Here is a 20,604-nt window from a genome sequence, read left to right on the forward strand (position 1 = left end):
TGAATACTTTCCTATTAACGTGTGGTTTATGAACTTATTTAGTGCCATATTTGATATAATACAGGACAGGACTTATAGGGGGCTGGAGGCCCCTGGGCTCTAAAACATCATAGAGTTCCAGTAAACAAAAAATGAATATACAACATGCTTCATCTAGACATTAGGGATGACCCAATCAGGTATAGCTCATTGAATATCATTAGTGAAGTGACATTCAGCCAAGTATCGTGGCCCATACTCGGAATTCGTGCTCTGTTAACCCATCCAACGTGCGCGCACACGCACGCACACACACGCACGCGCGGAGCAGTGGGCAGCCATTTTATGCTGCAGCGCCTGGGGAGCAGTTGGGGGTTTGGTGTCTTGCTCAAGGGCACCTCAGTCGTGGTATTGAGGGTGGAGAGAGCGCTGGACATTCACTCCCCCCACCTACAATTCCTGCCGGCCCGAGACTCGAACCCGCAACCTTTGGATTACAAGTCCGACTCTCTAACCATTAGGCCACGACTTCCCACTATATATTGCGTATTGAGTATCTGCTGATACAGAGTCCTGATCCGATACTTGTATTTTCCTACTGCTTGGTGCACACTTCAAGCACATTAAAGTTTTATTAAAATCAATCAAATTTATACAGGGATGTGCAGAGAGTTTCTGAGGGACAGGAACTCAAAATGCAAAAAATTAATTACTACAGTCATTTTATATATATATATATATTATGTGAAAAAGTTAGGACACCCTATTGAATTCCATGGTTTTCTGTATCAGGACATAATAAAAAATATCTGGTCCTTGGCAGGTCAAAGCCAAAATGGAAAAACCATGAGTGACAAAGTTAGGACACCCTATGATTCAGTTGCCTGTAGATGCACTTTTAGCAGCAATAACTTGAATTCAAATCATTTTCTGTATTACTTAATCAGTTTCTCACATCATTCTGGGGGAATTTTGGCCCACTCTTCTTTACAATGTTGCTCCAGTTTATTGAGGTTTGTGGGGATTTGTTTATGCACAGCTCTTCACCACATGATTACCACTTGATTCTTTTATTTTCAGCCGTTCTGTTGTAGATTTGCTGGTGTGCTTGAGACCACTGTGCTGTTGTATGACCCAATCTTGGCCAAGCTTTAGCTGTCGGACAGATGTCCTCACATTCGACTCTAGAATACTTTGGGATACAGAGGAGTTCATGGTCAACTCAATGACTGCGAGGTGCTCAGGTCCTGTGGCTACTAAACAAGCCCAAAATCATCAACCCTCCACCAGCATGTTTATCTTTTGGGATGAGGTGTTTGTGCTGATATGCTCTTTAGGTTTTCACCAAACGTGGCATTGTGCATTATGGCCAAACATCTCCACCTTGGTCTCATCATCTACAGTGCATAGCATCATCAAAAGATTCAGAGAAACTGGAGAAATCTCTGTGCGTAAGGGAGAAGGCCGAAGACCTTTGTTGGATGCCCGTGGTCTTCGGGCCCTCAGACGACACTGCATCACTCATCGGCATGATTCTATCATTGACATTACTAAATAGGCCCAGGAATACTTCTAGAAACCACTGTCGGTAAACGCAATCCGCCGCAGATGCCAACTAAAGCTCTATCATGCAAAAAGGAAGCATATGTAAACATGGTCCAGAAGCGCGATCCTGTCCTGTGGGCCAAGGCTCATTTAAAATAGACTGTTTCAAATTGGAAAAGTGTTCTATTGTCAGACGAGTCCAAATTTGACATTCTTGTTGGAAATCACGGACACGGAGACCTTCCAGCATGTTATCAGCATTCAGTTCAAAAGCCAGCATCTCTGATGGTATGGGGGTGCATAAGTGCATGCGGTATGGGCAGCTTGCATGTTTTGGAAGGCACTATGAATGCTGAAAGGTATATAAAGGTTTTAGAGCAACATATGCTCCCCTCCAGATGACGTCTATTTCAGGGAAGGCCTAACCCTAACAATGCAAAAGTACATACTTGAGCCATTACAACAGCAGCTCTTCGTAGTAAAAGAGTCTGAGTGCTGAATTGGCCTGCCTGCAGTCCAGATCTTTCACCTATAGAGAACATTTGGCGCATCATTAAACGAAAAATACTTCAAAGACGACCACAAACTCTTCAGCAGCTGGAAACCATATCAGGCAAGAATGGGACCAAATTCCAATACCAAAGCTCCAGAAACTCATAACCTTGATGCCCAGACGTCTTCAAACTGTTTTGAAAAGAAGAGTAGATGCTACACCATGGTAAACATGCCCCCGTCCCAACTATTTTGAGACCTGTAGCAGGCATCAAATTTGAAATGAGCTAATTTTGTGCATACATTTGTAAAATTTATCAGTTTAAACATATGTTATACAGTATATGTTCTATTGTGAATAATAATAAAATATTGTGCTCATGTGATTTGAAATTCTTTTAGTTTTCATTTTATTCAAATTTAAAAAAACGTTCCAACATTTCTGGAATTCGGGTTGTACTAATTATAGGCTCAAAGATGCACAAGTTAAAGAGACATGCCAGTCAAAAACTGTAACGTTGTGGGGTTCAGCTTGGATTCTGTGCCTCTCCACTCTTCCTCCAGACCCCAGACCTTGATTTCCAAATGAAATACTAAATTTACTTTCATCTGAAAAGAGGACTTTGGAGCACTGAGCAACAGTCCAGTTCTTTTTCTCCACAGCCCAGGTAAGACGCTTCTGACGTTGTCTCTGGTTCAGAAGTGGCTTGGTAGCTCTTTTCCTGAAGACGTCTGAGCGTGGAGACTCTTGATGCACTGACTCCAGCTTCAGTCCACTCCTTGTGAAGCTCTCACAAGTGTTTGAATCAGCTTTGCTTGACAGTATTCTCAAGCTTACGGTCATCCCTGTTGCTTGTGCACCTTTTCCTACCCAAATTCTTCCTTCGAGTCAACTTTGCATTTAATATGCTTTGATACAGCACTCTGTAAACAGCCACAGCTTTCAGTAATGACCCTCTGTGACTTACCCTCTTTGTGGAGGACGTCAATGTTCATCTTCTGGATCATTGCCAAGTCAGCAGTCTTCTCCATTATTGTGGTTTCAAAGAACAAGAGATACCCTGAATTTATACTGTAGAGATGGCCATTTAATGAAACTCAAATGTAAATATTCTAATATTTTAAGATACTGGATTTTGATTTTAATGAACTGTAAGCTCTAATCATCAAAATTAAAACAAATTTTTTTTTTAAATGTCTTACTTTCCTGTAGCTCAAATAGTAGAGCATGGCGATAGCAACGCCAAGATCATGGGTTCGATTCCCAGGGAAAGCAAGAGCTGATAAAAATGTAAAAAAAAAAAACTGTTACTTGAATGCAATGTAAGTCGCTTTGGATAAAAGTGTCTGCTAAATGCATAAATGTAAATGTACTTTACATGTTATGAATGTAAAATATATATGAAAGTTTCACTTTTTGAAATAAGTTTTTCACGATATTCAAATTTTTTTTAGATGTACCTGTATATGATGCGATATATATATATATATATATATATATATATATATATATATATATGTTTTAAAATGCAGTAATTCTCACCAGAAGATTTGAAGAGCTATATTTATAAAGAATAAATGGTCATTAATTGAAACTCAAATGTAAATATTCTAATATTTTGAGATACTGATTTTTGACTTTCATGAGCTGTAAGCTCTAATCATCAAAATAAAAAATAAAAAATGATAATTAAAATTTTTTTAGAAATGTTTTACTTTACATGTAATGAATCTAGAAAATATGGAAGTTTCACTTTTTGAAATGTTACCAAAAAAAAACCTTTTTCACAGTATTCTAATTTTTTGAGATGCTCTTGTATTCTGTAAAAAAAATAAAAACGTCTCACGAGAACTTATAATCACCATTATTACTTTCTAGTACCCTACGTGTTTTGCTCATATAAACGATATTGGTGTTTATCAGGTTGTGCGTTTTACTTGCTAGTACTGACAGAACATGACAGAGCCTTTATTGGATTGAACCAGCTGGTGTGTGTGTTTCTGGTCGGGTGGGGGGGCCTCTCTCTGACCGCCCCCTCCGCCGGTCCGGACTCCTGCTCTTTATCTGCATTCATACCGAGCGCGTCCAGCACAGGGCACAGGAGCGCAGGAGCCATGGCCGTGTTCTCAGCGCTTCATTTACTCTTCCTCTGCCAGCTGCTAGCGTCGTCTCTGGCTCAGGTAAGACAGCTGCCTGCGGTGATATCTGTGTCTGGACTGAGAGCAGTATCAGATCACATCAGTTTGTTCAATCCATGAAAGTAGATTCACTGTATGCATGTTATTGTCGTTAAAGAACGCTTTGTGGACTGACTGTAATGTGTATGAAGAAGTAAAATCGTGCAGTTTCTACCTGACCCTTAAAATGACTTTTGCTGGTGTAACTTCGAGTGCATGTCAGATTGATATCTTATTTTTTCTTCTTCTTTTATTTTTTATTGATGTTACACTATATTAAAAATATATGAGGTTACCTTACAGAGCATGTTTTTCATGGTGTAATGTGATCGTCACACAATGGCATCTTTGTGAGATCTTTACAGTGTTTGCCCACTTCACTTGTGTTCTTCATCTTGGTCTTTTTCTGTCTGAATATTTAGCATTTCAATGCAGATCACCTTGTGATTAGTTCATTTTTTATTAATGAACAGATTTAATTTTAGCTTCACTCAGAAACCTGACATTTTGAGCTGAGAACGGACACTTGAGGGATTTCATTTATTTACATTGATTTCTTTATTTGATTATTCTGATTGGTGATTTTGTGTTGTTTATGTCTATAGCAAAGGCCGGGTCCTCGGGGTGCATCTGGAGCGCCAGGGCTGCCGGGACCCCCAGGGAAAGATGGCATCGACGTGAGTTCCAGCTGCATGTCTTAATCTATTATAAATACACATATGTTTTTATATTCCGTTTCCTTTATCTGCGTGTGTTTGTTGCACATTTTAGGTGAGAAACAAAAGACGGAGAAAAAGATATCAAAATTCAGAAAAATGACTGAACAGATATTCCTTCTGTGAATTTGAAAACATTTCTCATCAATAATCTAAAACTTTCATGTAAATGAGCTTCATTATATTGCATGTGTAAACAGTAATGTTTAGACAGGCTGTTAATGGTAAAGGAAAAACTCAGGAATTTACGCATGCAAACGTTGAAAGCAGTGAATGTTTCCTCAGTAAACGAGAATCTGCTCAGCGTGAGCGGTGACAGAGAGCCCATTCATTCAGCCTCAAATCAAACACAAGCGTCTAGAGTTTCCCAGCCCCCTTCAGCCCCAGCGTTATTCAGCTCAGAGCAGGTCCTTCATACAGAATACATGATCACTGTGGGCTGCTGTCTAATGTTAAGTGATTGTTATCTGTGCAGGGTAAACCTGGCCCTGCCGGACTTCCTGGAAAGCCTGTGAGTATCTGGATGTGCTCACGTCTAATACTTTAAAGCACTGATCTTGCTTTTGCATCTAACTTGCATCACAGTGCTAAAGATGTAGAAATGTCTGCTCACCTCATATCTCTTTCTGACAGTGCTTCTCTATCTAGATTTTGTGTAAATAATGCGGTAGAGCAGGGGAACACCGACCAGTCGAGTGTCATGTTTTAACCCCATCCCGCTGCTTATTCCCTTCCAAAGACTTGATGCAATAAATAACATGTATAAGGCGCAAAGTTTTGAATTCTCGTGTGATTGCAGGGGCCGAAAGGTAAATCAGGCAAACCTGGGGCCGCAGGGAGCCCGGGACTGCCTGGTCTCCCCGGTGTAGATGTAAGTCACAGCATTTTCAGTGCCACACACAAACTGTTGTTTTCTTTTTTCTCTATAAAGAAAGGAAATCATTTAAGCACTAAACAAAATTGTCTCCTGGTCCTGAAAATGTGCTGTTCTGCAGGGTTTGACCGGTCCGGACGGTCCAGCTGGCAAGGACGGGCCGCCAGGAGCAGCAGTAAGTGACTCTCAGATTTGTCTCTATACATGACATGCATAACACTCTTGTAGTTTTGCGGTCCTAAACGGTCCCTCTGAGCTGTGTCCTGAGCACGGTGTGTAGCCGTGAGCAGATTTAATGAGCATCAGCTGACTGTAGATGAATGGAGAGTTTTCTCTAATCCAGCCTGGAATGTGAAGTCGTCCCAGCACAGGTTTTCTGTTCATTAGTTTCTTGGAATCGGCAGGAATCACTGTAATTCTGTGTGGCTGATAGTCTGAGCTGTGGGTATATGTGATGTCTTATAACTGTGGAAACATACGGCATCAACTGTTTGACAGCAATAGAAAAACAAAAAAAAATTATCTCATCAAATAATGAGTCGTGTTGCACGGTAAATTTTTTTGTTTTTGTTTTGTTTCTAGTAGAAAATATATAATATAATAAGATTTTAAGAGCAGTAAATCTACAGTGATCAGCTATCATGAGGGGTTTTCAGAGGACGTCTCCTGTCAGGACAGGTTCAGTTATGGGGCACTGAAATTAGTTACACAACCACACCATTCATTTAAATACATTTTTATATTATATTATCAAAAATCTGGATTTTCACTGAATAAACAGTTTGAATAAAAAGCAAATAACTGTTTACTTGGAATAAAGCAAAGCGTTTTGTTTAAAGTTTTTTGACCAGTGTTGATGTGCAGAACACATATTGGCTAGCTTTACTGATGGCAGAAATGCTCAATTTCTCTCTTTTATTTATTTATTTACTTACGTAATGTTGCTCTTTTGTTAGTTTGATTGCTTCTACTGTCATCATTTGTAAGTCGCTTTGGATAAAAGCATCTTCTAAATGATTAAATGTAAATTTATGCATTTATTTATTTATTGCTAGTACATTACATAAAACATTGTGCATATTTAAAAAATAAGCTATCTTAAACTAAATTAAACATTGACTAACAATTTAATTTTTTTCAGTTTTAGCTTAAAGAGGTCATATGATGTTGCTAAAAACATTATTTTGTGTATTTGGTGTAATGCAATGTGTTTATGTGGTTTAAGGTTAAAAAACACATTTTCCACATACTGTACATTATTGTTGCTCCTCTATGCCCCGCCTTTCTGAAACGCGTCGATTTTTACAAAGCTCATCGTTCTGAGAAGCGAGGTGTGCTCTGATTGGCCAGCTATCCAGTCCATTGTGATTGGCCGAACACCTCAAGCGTGAGACGGAAATGTTACGCCCCTTACCGTATTGTGATGCCGTGCACGAAGAGACTAAAACAATAAAAGCCATTATAAACAAGGCATTTGTTGCATCCATAATTGACATAATTACTTATTATAATGACTTATACTGTCTTTTTACGCGTCGCGTTGCATCGCGCCGTGTAAACATTACCATGTCTGCATTTGTGATTGGAGAATCGACAAACAACAAGCACTACTCTACACAGCTCAAAACTCGCGTGTGAATCGTCAGTAGCAGAAACATACTTACAGGCTGTGAGTCAGAAGCGCCAGACTGTCCTTGCAAAGTTGGAATTGCCCCACTTTATAGAAACAGCCTTTATGCAAGCCAGCATTGTAGGCCACTTTCTTCCAGGTTCAGGAAATAGTCCTCTGTAAAATGCGCTGCACACACTCTAATGGATTGAACTGTTCTGGAACATTGTTGTAAATACAACTTAACCACTGATTTCTAGTTGTGTCCTCTTTTGGAAGCCCAAACAAAGTACTTTCGCTTTCACAACGAAACACAGCGTCTCCAGGACATGGCGCCGGCGGCAGCAACAACACTGCAGCCAGAATAATAGTTCCACCTTCTTTCTTTGCGTAAACATTTGGGCGGTGTTTTGCAAATCTCCCCACACCGTGACCTAGACATGTGGGGCATGTTTGAATGAGCCGTTTTAAGAGTGCGTGGTCCTTTAAATGAAAACTGCTCTTTCAAATTATTTAGGTTTTGCTTATGCTGATATTTGTAAAAAAAAAAAGCCAAAAATTGACCTACACTGGGTAACATTTTGGTGTATGTCTAAAGAAAATATATTGTAAAAATATATATATTTAATAAGTACATATAAAATATAATATATTTTAAATATGGTACACTCACTGTAATAATACTCAAATAATGTAATTCTTTCAAATGCGCAGTCTGCTAGATATGGGCAAATTATGTAGGGCAAATGTGAACGAATCAGGTACTTGACAATGATTTTTGATGTTGACATAACTGAAACTGTACTTCCCATGGGGAGAGTAAAAAAACAGAAATTAGGTATAGTTTTGAGTTTTTGAGACTTTATAGGGTTTAATTTTCAGTTGTGAGGGGAGTTTCAACAGTTTGATTTATGCTGGTTTGCACTGCGCTGAAGACGGACTCATAAACAGTGTGTCTAAGCAGACTCCATCAGTGTAGTGTGTACTTCAGAATCCAGGCAGAAGTAGGCAATCTGGGTACTTTTCATCATCCCTGTTGAAAAAGCCAGCACATGCTGATTGGGTATGTTTTGAAGCAGTTTCTGAGCAGGAGCTAGTTGCTCAGGACCAGCTCAAACCAGCTACCATGCTTCAAAACATACCTAATCAGCATGTGCTGGCTTTTTCAGCAGGGTACTGTTTTTGAACACTATGAATTTGGACATGCTGGTCTTTTAGCATACTATCAGGGCTGGGGAGTATCCCACGTGCAAAACTACGTGCAAAATAGTTATGTATTTGAAATATAAAATATGAGTAACTGGGTTTTATTATAGTTACATTTTAAATGGGTGGTAGTCAAATTACAGTTACATCCAAAATGTATTTTAGATGGCCAAAGTGATCTCTTTGAATTTGAATGTTATTTATGTCACTTAAACATTAATGTAAACTGTATCGGGCAATGAATGGAAGCAGCAGTTGGTGATTCTCCGAATCTGATGGTCTGCAGAAGCATCCTAATTTATTGTTTTATTTATTGGATTATCTGAAGAGCACCGTCTATTTTCTTCCACGAGCGCGAGTGTCCAAGCTCATTCACTCTAGACAATCACAATCATATCTCTTGCCCTTCCGTATATAAAAAAGAGAGAAAAAATATTTTTCTACACATGAAATATGAAAGCGAATAGACCTATAATTGTGAAGATAGGTTTTCTGTATATGTTTTTATGCAGCTCGTGGTATTTAGTTTAACAATAAAGGATGTTTGTAACACATGACAAGCGATCAGTCCAGAATAAAACATGCAAAGAGTGCATGTCTGTCTATTATAGAATCAAAATCCATTTTAGATCACAATCGGAAGTTATTACAAGCACAAGAATGATGATTTAAAGTGGGTTTTGAGCAAAAACATTAATAATTACATACATTTTCAATGTAGATTGATGCTAATTGTACCTCTAATTATTTCAGATGTATTCTTGTAAGCATTATGGATATTTTGTGTTTCTGATGAAGAAACACAAGTTATTTATCTTAATTAAATGCTGTATATTGAGCAGTGGACGATGTAAACCACACGAGATGCATACACTACATGAAGAAAAAATGCATTGCTGGTCGGCGCCACCTAGCGTGCAGGCGTTAATTAGCAGAAGGCGAATATTCGTTTCGCGCTCGTGTGAAAGCAGCATTCGCGGGTGATTCACCTCGCTTTTTTGCATAGCGCTTAGTGTGGAAAGGCCTTAAGATATGTTTTTTCATACCCCTTGCAGAATATGCAAACTTTTAATATTTTTTTAACAAAATTAGAGGGATCATAAAAATTGCATTTTAGTTCTGTCCTGAATAAGCGATTTCACACAACAGATGCTTACATACTGTCCACCACATGACAAAATAACTGAATTTATAGAAACTGTAGGACTGTGGTCATGTTTAGTGATGGTTGTTGATGAGTCCCGTGTTCATCCTGAGCAGTTCTTCTGCCCGCTGTTCTTCAGAAAAATCCTCCAGCTCTTCACTTTCTCAGGTTTTCCAGCATCTTCTGCTGTCCAACAATAACTGCATGATTTTCAGATCCATCTTTTCACACTGAGGGACTCATACACAACTATTACAGGAGGTGAAAACATTTGCTGGCGCTCAAGAAAGAAACAGTGTTTTAAGAGCGGGGGTGGAAACTTTTGAACAGGATGATTTCTTATTTTGTTTCAAGATTTTTTTATTTTTTTTTATTTACTGCACTTTAGAATCTAATACTTACATGTTTCCCAGAAGACAAATCAGTACGATTTACACCCCGGCACCCTGGCTCTTGGTCGTGCATCGTGTTGCATTCTTGAGCATTTTTTTAAACGTTTGTCTGCATTTTGTCCCTTTTAAGAAATATTGTGGGAAACTGATTTTGTTAAAAAATAATATGCAGAGGAAAACCAATGTCCTACATTTTGTAGATGTAATTTTTCTCCAGAGGACTCTTTGTGTTTCATACCTTATTAGAATTACAAAGCATTCAAAAGTATTTAGATTAAATTTGAGCTATCTAAAAATACATTACAAATGACTTTTTAAAGTCTGCACATTCTGCAGTGAAACAGATTTTAAAAGTAACCTTCCCAGCCCTGTGTATATAGTAAAAAAGTACTATATTTAGTAAAGAAGTGTATTTTGGATGCAGCGTTACAATTTATTGTAATAATTATGTGCAAATGCTCACTAACAATTTGTTATTAGGACTTCTTATTAAGTGCTGTAACAAGAAATATGTATGAAACTGAGTGAATTAATTCCTGTCGTGAAACCACAGAAAATCACATTGAGACACTTCATTTGGTCACTTCAAAATAACTTAAGTCAATGATTCGGCATTTACTTTGGTCTTTACAACCAATTATGTGTAAAAAATCTTTTACTTTGTATGTTTTTGTCTTTAGGAAAATAATTATTTAGATTAAGTTAAAATCAGAATTTAAGGCTTGAACCAACCCATAGATATAATTTGAGAAAAAAACTAATACATGTGATGTGGCTGTGTAACGAATTCAAGTATTTTTAGTAAGATTGTTGGTGATCAGGCCTACATCTATGGTGCTCGCGACTGCGCAGAAGAAATAATATGCCGTGCACACGCACAAATGAGTTGGGAAATGCGAAATAATTGCAATGCTTGGGCAAACCACTATAGAGTTGGTGTTGCTTTAGTAGAGAATGATGTGCGCCAAATCAGTCGCTGTAGAAATCATATACTTTAATGGTTGCGAACGAAATAGCTCAACACAAGAGCCAACGTAAATGCAATGTGTAAAACAAAGACTACAAAAACGGTTCACTCCTATTCTTATGAATGGGAGAAACTGCAACATGCAATATGCCGAAAAAGTCCTGCCTTCTAAATGAAGGAGCCAATCGTTCCCATAGAAACCTGAGGCTAGACCAGCTGATGCCAATTAGCTTTTCTAACACTATTTGAGCATAAGAAACAACATTCATGGGGCAGTTCATTTCATATTTTGTTGCTGATTTGAAATATGTAATTTAATTACGACTTCAGCGAGCAGTTGTTGAGATTTCAGGATAGGTTCATTTAGAAAGGACTTGGTTTTGTTTGAGCTGCCCGGAGGCGTTGCAAATATGGCCGGCGAGTGAACAGACTTTCCTTGAAAGGGACTTTGCGTGAATAAAACGCCATCATGTTTTAAAGAGGAGTGGCTTGATTGAGTGCTTGAAATAGTGTATGATGTGCACAGAACAGTAACAAAACTCAAAAAGTGTAGTAGTGTACAGACTCTACTACATAGGGATGTTTAGATTACTATGTAGGAATTCACATGCTGGCGTTTTTTGAAAATATGTGACTTACATTTCTCAGTTTAAATGCTTCAGTTTGTTTTCTATTCTACTCTATACTGTTCTATTCTATCAGATACAGTTCTTCAGTTTATTTCTATTCTATTCTAAAGTCTGCTGTTCACGTCACATGCTAGTTTAGTTGAGCTTGCCAGCTCAGACTTATATTATTTTGTGTATGTTGTTGTAGGGTGACCGAGGACCTCCCGGACCGGACGGATCCCCTGTAGGTGCCCAGCATCCGTAAATCCACTGTAAACACAGTCATATGACATTTCAGCATGTTTGCTACAGCACATCACAATAAGATGCTCTCCAGTTCAAGCCCACACCATGGTTTCTCTCACTCGGCAGACCACCGTCATTACCTACATTCACAAAACACATGTACAGCAAGAGTGCAGTATCATGACAAACACGTCAGTGACTTGTCTTAAGTTGTCTTCTCTTGTCCTCCTCAGGGCAGAGGCAGACCAGGAGCTCTGGTGAGTAAAACCCGTCCAAAACCACAGTTAGAGGAAGAATGATCTGAGAAACGGTCATGAGTTCACACGCTTGGCGCAGGAGAGGTTTACTTGCTCTGGCTCTTGGTGGGCTTATGGGGATTTCTTATCTAGTGAGGACACTTAACAAAAGAAAATGTGCAACCAGTGTCAAGCATTTGTGTTTCTGTGTTTTCTGATCTCAGGGTCTCGCTGGAGCTAACGGACTTCCAGGTGGACCAGGACCTAAGGGTCCGCCGGTGAGTGACTGATCAGTGGCTTTTTACACACTTTTTACACACAGCGTAGATGTTTATGTTGCTGGACATGTAACGATAATGATTAGTAGCAGTTGTAGCGGTGCACTAATGTAACAGCACAGCTGCAGGGTGAGTGTTGTGACGAGTGACTCGGGTTTGTGTCGTAGGGGCCCGAGGGTCTTCCAGGAATCCCTGGTCTTCCCGGCACAGACGGACCTCCTGTAAGTACCTGCACTCAGATGGCAAAAACAGTTATTTTATTCAAATAATTCTATTGCATCTATACTTCTTCCTCTTTTTTAGGGGCTCCCAGGCACTCTTCCTGAAGGCAGTGGAGATCTGCTGGTGCGTTAAGAAGCTTCACCACTTTGACATGAAAACTATTGTAACGAACTACAATATTACACTGACAAAAATGTACATTGTACAAACTAATTTAATATTAATAAAAGACAAAAGACATTCATACAGCACAAAAAGATGATTTATTATCAAATCCATCACTTAAAAAAGAATTGTGTTGTATTTACATTATTCAATCATCTACATCCATTCCCTGAATTAAGTTATTCTGAATTGACCAAATGTCTCAAAATGCTTTTACATGGTTAACTGACAGGTTTTAATTTATCCAATTTCTCCCATCACTGAATTATAAGACAGTACTGCTAGTCAACAAACTGTTCACGAGCAATCACACATAAATGCTAAGTCTGCTCCTTCAGTAAAGCAGCACAGATTATCTGTAGCCTTCCTCGTCCTCATCGTTAGCTCAGAAACTATTCAACTCCCCTCAGAACTCAACCTTAAACACCATTCAGGCTCCCTTTTTCAAATAATAATAATAATAATACTTCATTTCAGAATGTTTACTCTCCCTGTTACGTCAGATGCGAAGCATTTTCAAGCTCTTGTTTAATTCACATTCACACGTTACATTATTAAGAGCAAAGAAATCAAGTTCAGAAGAGAAACACAATTTCATTTTGTAGACCACAAATATGATTGTACCATAACTGACTGTAGATCAATGTAGGTCAACTTTTTACAGCCTGATTTCACTTAAACAAAAGCAAAATAGGATGTAATATTAAAGTTTTCATTTCCAATTAAGATAAACTAAGATTAAGATTGAAATAATGGTTAGTCAATGTTTAATTTAGTTTACTTACTGTAAGTAAAGACAGCTTTGACAAATCTTGATGTTTACTGTGATGCTAGTTCGGCACATCATCAGTAATCAAGCAAAAATACTATTTAAACAATATAATTTATTTTCATTTATTCTATGGGGAGTGGTATTTGCTTTTAGACAAACTAAACAAACCAGGTTTAAATGGGCATCATGCCTTTCGATCAGATACTTATATGGATCTTATATGGATCAATAAATAAAGGGTCCTTTCACTTTTTCTCAGTGTTTGTATACAGCATACACATCCTTATACACATCTGTGCTACTGCATGTTGTGCAGAAACCATCCTAAATGTGATCTTATGATCATCTCTCAAGTATGTGTACGTGTGATTCAGAGAAGGAACGTACGAAGAGAAAACGCACATCTCTTTCAGATGTGAAATCTATGAATCACAAATGATCTTGAACTTGTGCGCAACTGAATGGTTTCAGCTCTCTGCTTGCAAACGACTCCTAATTAATGCCATTAACATATAAAAGATCACCATTCATCATAATTTAGAACCGCTTTCATTTCCAGAAACCTGCAGTACTGGAACAAGAGAAAGTGTGTAGGTCTGCTCAGACCCTGACGTGATGCTAAGCACTTTTCCACGTCTTTATAAATATGAGCGCTGGCGTGGATTTAAGCGTCCGCACACTCTACGATCAAATCTGAGCGTACACACGCTTTATAAATGAGGCCTGTGATGTGTAGAGAGGTGTAAGTTGTAACACAGATCATTATTAACGTAAAGCTGGCGCTCTCGCCTGAATTCACTGACTGGCGTCTGAAGAGCATCATCACTGGACCAGTCTTCAGCGGTCTGGTTTTGCTTTGCATGCAGATTGATTGCATCATTGTCTTGTTTGCAGTGTCCGGCCATCTGTCCCCCGGGCCCTCCTGGACCGCCGGGGATGCCTGGATTCAAGGTACTTGATCTCAACAGCAGAATCTGAACTGTTTCCATCACTGTCTCTCTCACACAATCTGTGTTGAACATGACTTGACTTGATCAGCATTGACACGATAAGACGTCTGTTTCTATCACAAACTGTGTTTTGGTTTAGGGTCACACAGGTCATAAAGGGAGTAAGGGTGAGCTGGGGAAAGATGGAGAGAAGGTGAGATGGGCGTGCGACATGCAGAAACACTGCTCTGAATGAAGCAGCTTGTTGGTAACGTGTTTGTGTGGCTGTCTCTTCCCATCAGGGGGTTCAGGGGCCGCCGGGGCCACCGGGCATCCCGGGGACAGTGGGCTTACAGGTGAGACTGACCTCACCTCACCAATATCTTACTGATTCCTGTTTAGTTAGGGATTCAAAGACAGTAAAGAAAAACTAAGAAAATAGTAGCAAAAGAACTAGGTTTTAATGTTAAGTCATGCAAATAACATTTTTTGTAAATAACATTTTCATTTTATAATATGCACACACTCTTATATTACTAATATGTCAAAACTTTTACTTTTTTACTTTTACTTTACTTTGGAAATGTAATAGGTTACAGAATACAAGTTACCCTATTTAAAATGTAATAAGTACTATTTCAGTTACTTCATTAAAGTAATGTAACTGATTACATTTGATTACGTTTTGATTACTTTTCTAAATTTCTAACAAATGTTTCCAACTGTTAAACATTTTGAAGCATGTAAAGCAGACAGGGTTACTCTTACAGTAGAACTCAACACTGATTACTGTCAGACTTTCACAATACTTCATCATTTGAATTAAGATTATAAACATTTTCTTTTAAAGCACAGCCACCACAAAATCTGACTTTAGCACCTCTATTTACTTCGAGATCACTCTGAGGTTAAATACAGATTCAATTCAGAAATCAATTCAATATGTATGTGTGTGAAAATATTCAGATGTAACTGCTTTTGTAAAAGTTAACATTTTAATAAGTAACTAATTAAATGACATGTTTTTTCTCAGTAACTGTAACAAATTACAGTTACATTTATTTTGTAATTAAATAACGTAATTCCGTTACATGTAACTCCCCAACACTGGCTGTTGTTGATTCACAGCCATAATAATATCATCAGATATTACTGCCTGTAACAATTCTGTCATGAAACAGTTATCAGATACTGAACATTAATGTTTCGCTACTGTGAAGATCCTCGGGTGATCCGCTGGTCAGATCTGTTTACACCTGCTACTTTGGTAGAATCAACTTCTCGTTTATTTCTTTTAATAAATGATAAAGGACCCCAGTGTTAACTAGTTGTTTAGAAGAACAGAATAGAATAGAACTGCTCAAAATAAACAGTGACGCATTCTGTTCAAACATAAAGCATATAACACACTGTATGTCCAGATTTTAGTAGCTTATCTTTTCCTCCATTGGTGTTCTGTGTGTTAAAGGGCTCTCGGGGGCTGAGGGGACTGCAGGGGCCGGTGGGAGCCGTAGGAGACAGAGTAAGACCTCAGTAACACCACACATCTCACTCAAATATAGATCACATGAACAAAAGTAGGAGCCTGTGCGAGTCCAGACAGTGTGCTTCTGCTTCTCTGTGCAGGGCCTGCCGGGCTTCAGAGGAAAACCTGGAATAGCTGGCATCATTGGAAAAACTGTGAGTGTTTCCTCACTCCTTTAACGTGGCACGTGTTAATGTGTGTGTTTCTGTTAATAAATAAAATCATAAACAGTTTGCTGCGTGTCTTCTGAATAGGGTGATGCTGGTGAGAAAGGGCCGCAAGGCTTCAGAGGGCCCAAAGGAGAGATAGTAAGCACTTTACTTGCTAGATTTCTTCTTGGCCCTTCATACTTATTTCAGTGTAGGGCTTTATTTCTGTAGCACCAGAGTGATTGTGATATTGATCCTCTTAACAGGGGAAAATAGGCCCCAAGGGAGTCCCGGGAGGTGCAGGACCTAAAGGAGAACCGGTGAGGAACTGTATGGTTTGCTGACTCTAGTGAGGAGCGTTAGATTTGCCCATTATAATGCTGTGTGTGGATCCGCAGGGCATGCCGGGCAGGGACGGGAAGGATGGCACTCAAGGGCTGGACGGTGAAAAGGTGACCAGCAGCTGGTTTAGAGACGCATCTGGGCCGTGTTTCTGGCCGTGCTGACGCTGTGTGCTTGTGTTGACAGGGAGATGCTGGGAGACCTGGAGTACCTGGTGAGAAAGGACCTAACGGCCTGCCTGTACGTATTACCATTAATTACACTGTTCAAATAGTGGTGAGATTTCATCTCTGCTTGTTTTTTAATCTGCAAAGTTTTCATTTAGCAGATCGTTTGGTTGTTCTGTTTAATAATCAATTTTGAGTGCTTCATAGTAGCTTTATTTGCTGGGTTTTGTATCATTGTTCAACTCACACCAAGTGTAAATCTATCTGTGTAATTCAGGGTTTGCCAGGAAAAGCTGGTGCAAAAGGTGCCAAAGGAGGAGTTGTAAGTACTGTATATCAATCTGTTTGCAACTTCCATGAGAGCTAAGCCATGTTTAGCTGTATTACAAGTCAAATAGATTCAGATAAGAGAGACATACAAATTGTCATCATAATTCCATACCCATTTTTATTTTTCAGACATGTAAAGATTTGTTTTTGTGTTTTTTGAGATTAGGCATCCTCAGTGAGATTGTGTGAACTCACGGCAGTCACACAATGAAGTTTTACATTGTTTCTCTATGTGAACTTGCACTAGATGAATGTGTGCTGAACACACAGTGCTTGAATTAAAAGAAGCAAGTTATTTATTTTTTCATTCAACTGCTCTCTTTTAAGTCTTTTTGTTTTATGTGAATTAAACTGGCCCATTATGCTGGAACACAGTGGAATTAAAAAAAACTCTTTGAGGATAAGTGGTAAAAAGCAATAATCGTCCTGATACAGTGGTCTCTGTGTAAATATTTTTAAGCATAAATTTAAACATTTTAGGATGTTTAGATATTATTACTTGACTATTTGTCATTTAATAATATCTAAACATGCTTGAGAATTATTTTTGCTATGCAAAATACTGTTGTCTGACATCAGTGCTGAATAAACTTTATTTTAAAAAATAATGAAACATGCAAATCTTACTGTTGAGCGTAAAAAAACACATTAGGAGGTGTATCGTTGCGATAAGGTCGGGAGGCTGCAGGACATCAGTAGCATATACTGCCTGCTATTATACCACCAGATCTCTGTGTTGTGAAGCTGCTTCTTACAGTCAAGTGTGCATCCAAATATTTTTTTTGCACTTAGACTGTGATTTTGAAGGCAAAGCATCCACTACCATCCACTATATCTAGGGTCAGATAAGTTCAAAAGTTAAGTTCAGATAACTGGCCAATGCTTTCAACTAGGGATGCACCGATACCACTTTTTCCAGTACTCACCCGATACCGATACTTTTTTTTTTTGGTACTTGCCGATACTGAGTACCGATACTGATACTTTTCATTGCATTTGTACATTTTTTTAAATATTGGGTACAGAAACCAAAAGAGTGAAGTGAAGTGACATTCAGCCAAGTATGGTGACCCATACTTGGAATTCGTGCTCTGCATTTAACCCATCCAACGTGCACACACACACATACACACACACACACAGCAGTGAACACACACACCGTGAACACACACCCGGAGCAGTGGGCATTTATGCTGCAGCGCCCGGGGAGCAGTTGGGGGTTCAGTGTCTTGCTCAAGGGCACCTCAGTCGTGGTATTGAGGGTGGAGAGAGCGCTGGACATTCACTCCCCCCACCTACAATCCCTGCCGGCCCGAGACTCGAACCCACAACCTTTGGATTACAAGTCCGACTCTTTAACCATTAGGCCACTACTTCCCAAGAGTATGTATAATGTTAATTGGTTAACTTAATTTATCAAATAAATACAGTCAAACCAAAGTTGATTCAAACATCTTTAAAATTTCTCACATTATCACGGTTTATTCGCTATAGTTTAGAAAATGGTAATAAAATATGACAAGAACTCAGAGTAAAACTGTGTCTGAACAAATTCAGCTTGATAATGTCAGATAACTTAATGGATTACAATCAACCAAAAATTATTCAGACAGCTGTTAGTATGACAATATTTACACAACTATCAATACTCTGTCGGGCCACCCTTAGTCTTAATGACAGCCTGTAGTCTCCTGGCCATGCTGTAAACCAGCTTCATGCAAACCTGAACTGAAAGTTTTTTTTTTCCCAGACTCGGTCTGAATAATTTTTTGTCCCAAATTTGTATAAATTTTACTTGTAGTCCACTGTATGAAGAATTTTTGGTTATAATATGTCACAGATTACTTTATTTTGATTTGACTGTATAATATCTTCGGTTATTTTCACACTTAGTTATGCCCATTAAAATGTATTTTACAAGTTTTTGTTACTTTCACTGTTCATATTTTTGCTGTATGGTACATCATCTTTAATTTAATATAATTAGAGCGGCTCCATTGCAGCGGCTCAGTACTGTAATTACGCGTTTTGCTGTAATAATGCAGGGAACCACTGGTTATAAATCTCCTAACTGTGATATTTTCAGAAATAAAAGTAGCTTTTTTTCATCTGAAACGTGCTGCAATTTATATTCCAAAGCCACTCATATAATGCATCATGAAGCAAGCAAAACACGCGCAACGTGCGCACGTATTTGTAGCCTACTGCTGCAGAATGAGAGGGACAAGTACAGAACATAGCGCATAAGCTGTTAGTTTCACTTTCGCCAGAATGTCGTGTATGCTTAAGGTTGAAAATAAATGATGGTTATAGTGAATACCCCTATAAATTGTCTTTAGTTTTAAGCCAAATGATGCGTGTGCCAAGTGAGTGAACATCAATAAAGATCACACAACAGAATTGCGCGCACACTCTCTCTCCCTCCCTCCCTACCGTTAAGTAACTCGTGTATTGTTTTACTTGTTTTTGACATATCCGACCGAACTACAAACTATCCAGTGATGTCTGTGAGAAAGGGATATTCACTCGACGAGCTCGTGCATCTACGCCGCCGTGCGCTCAATCCACTCATCGTGCTTTGCTTAGCCCATCAGCTCGCGCACATCAGCTATACAGGCTGATCGGTATCAGTGCATCCCTACTTTCAAGTCATCCGAGTGCATAACTCATTCATAAGAGTAGCATATTTCATTCAGTGCAAAGCCTTGTTTGATGTTCACTGCAGCACTTGGCCAGTCTTCAGTTTGCTCACAGCACAGCTCTGAGAGACCTTCTCCATTCCTTATTAGTATGTCCTCGTTTCTGCGCCTTGTGTTCTAGCTCCTCGAGGGACACGAGGGTGGAAGAACTGACGAGAGACGTATTTGAAAAAGCAGTATTACTGATCACTCAGTGTGCAATTTGAAGTTTGGTTAATGAAAGCATTTAAAATGAATGTTAAAAAAAAACAAGATTCACCGTGGAAGTTTGTGGTGTAACCCCAAAGAAGAAACAAGAAGGGGAATTTGTGGTGCTTCGGTGTCTTAGTTGCTAAGCTGTCCTTGAGGAGGACAGTTTAATGATAAGCACCTCTGGAGAGAGGCATCTGTCAGCAATCTGCTCATGGTACTTTCGGCTAAACATGATAGATATCCCATCTTCTTTGCTCGTTGGTCTGGTGTTTCTGTATCAGACTGTAAGAGTGTCTGCGGTGGTGTATAATGCAAGAATCCTTCTCTGTTCAGGGCAGTTCCGGAAAGATGGGAGAAGCAGGGCCGTCTGGAGAGCCAGGTATACCTGTATGTATCTGACTCGTGACCAATGCATGCTGTAAGATTTCAGATGCGCAGGCAGTGTTACACAGGCCAGGCGCCTGCTGCGCGGTGCGATGCACTGATGTGTGTGACTGCTCCACAGGGCGAGATCGGCGTCCCTGGAGAGAGAGGAGACGCTGGACCCAGAGGTGTGGCTGTGAGTACTGCTAAACCAACCTCATACAGCTCAGCTGAGCTAGGATTTTGGCATCATAAAGCCACAAGTGAAAATTCCCATTT

At 39.1% G+C, this 20,604-nt stretch overlaps 1 protein-coding gene across 2 annotated transcripts in view; it reads left to right on the plus strand.

The window, feature by feature from the left end:
* Positions 1–4,095: 4,095 nt before the first annotated feature.
* Positions 4,096–20,604, plus strand: part of LOC306860966 (uncharacterized protein) — a 37,015-nt gene continuing 20,506 nt past the window's right edge. Inside the window, exons 1-22 of one of the 2 annotated variants that reach the window (XM_079402988.1) lie at positions 4,096–4,197; positions 4,800–4,871; positions 5,386–5,421; positions 5,710–5,781; positions 5,906–5,959; positions 11,919–11,954; positions 12,190–12,213; positions 12,417–12,470; positions 12,638–12,691; positions 12,774–12,815; positions 14,524–14,580; positions 14,719–14,772; positions 14,861–14,914; positions 16,027–16,080; positions 16,185–16,238; positions 16,338–16,391; positions 16,499–16,552; positions 16,631–16,684; positions 16,761–16,814; positions 17,019–17,063; positions 20,296–20,349; positions 20,468–20,521. In XM_079402988.1, the coding sequence (XP_079259114.1) occupies positions 4,132–4,197; positions 4,800–4,871; positions 5,386–5,421; positions 5,710–5,781; positions 5,906–5,959; positions 11,919–11,954; positions 12,190–12,213; positions 12,417–12,470; positions 12,638–12,691; positions 12,774–12,815; positions 14,524–14,580; positions 14,719–14,772; positions 14,861–14,914; positions 16,027–16,080; positions 16,185–16,238; positions 16,338–16,391; positions 16,499–16,552; positions 16,631–16,684; positions 16,761–16,814; positions 17,019–17,063; positions 20,296–20,349; positions 20,468–20,521 (1,152 nt within the window). In that variant the 5' untranslated portion in view covers positions 4,096–4,131. The remainder of the gene's footprint in view (positions 4,198–4,799; positions 4,872–5,385; positions 5,422–5,709; positions 5,782–5,905; positions 5,960–11,918; positions 11,955–12,189; positions 12,214–12,416; positions 12,471–12,637; positions 12,692–12,773; positions 12,816–14,523; positions 14,581–14,718; positions 14,773–14,860; positions 14,915–16,026; positions 16,081–16,184; positions 16,239–16,337; positions 16,392–16,498; positions 16,553–16,630; positions 16,685–16,760; positions 16,815–17,018; positions 17,064–20,295; positions 20,350–20,467; positions 20,522–20,604) is intronic. The other variant, XM_079402989.1, reaches the window with a different exon arrangement.

The sequence above is a fragment of the Barbus barbus genome, assembly GCF_936440315.1.
Source record: "Barbus barbus genome assembly, chromosome: 41".
In the NCBI taxonomy this organism is placed as follows: Eukaryota; Metazoa; Chordata; class Actinopteri; order Cypriniformes; family Cyprinidae; genus Barbus; species Barbus barbus.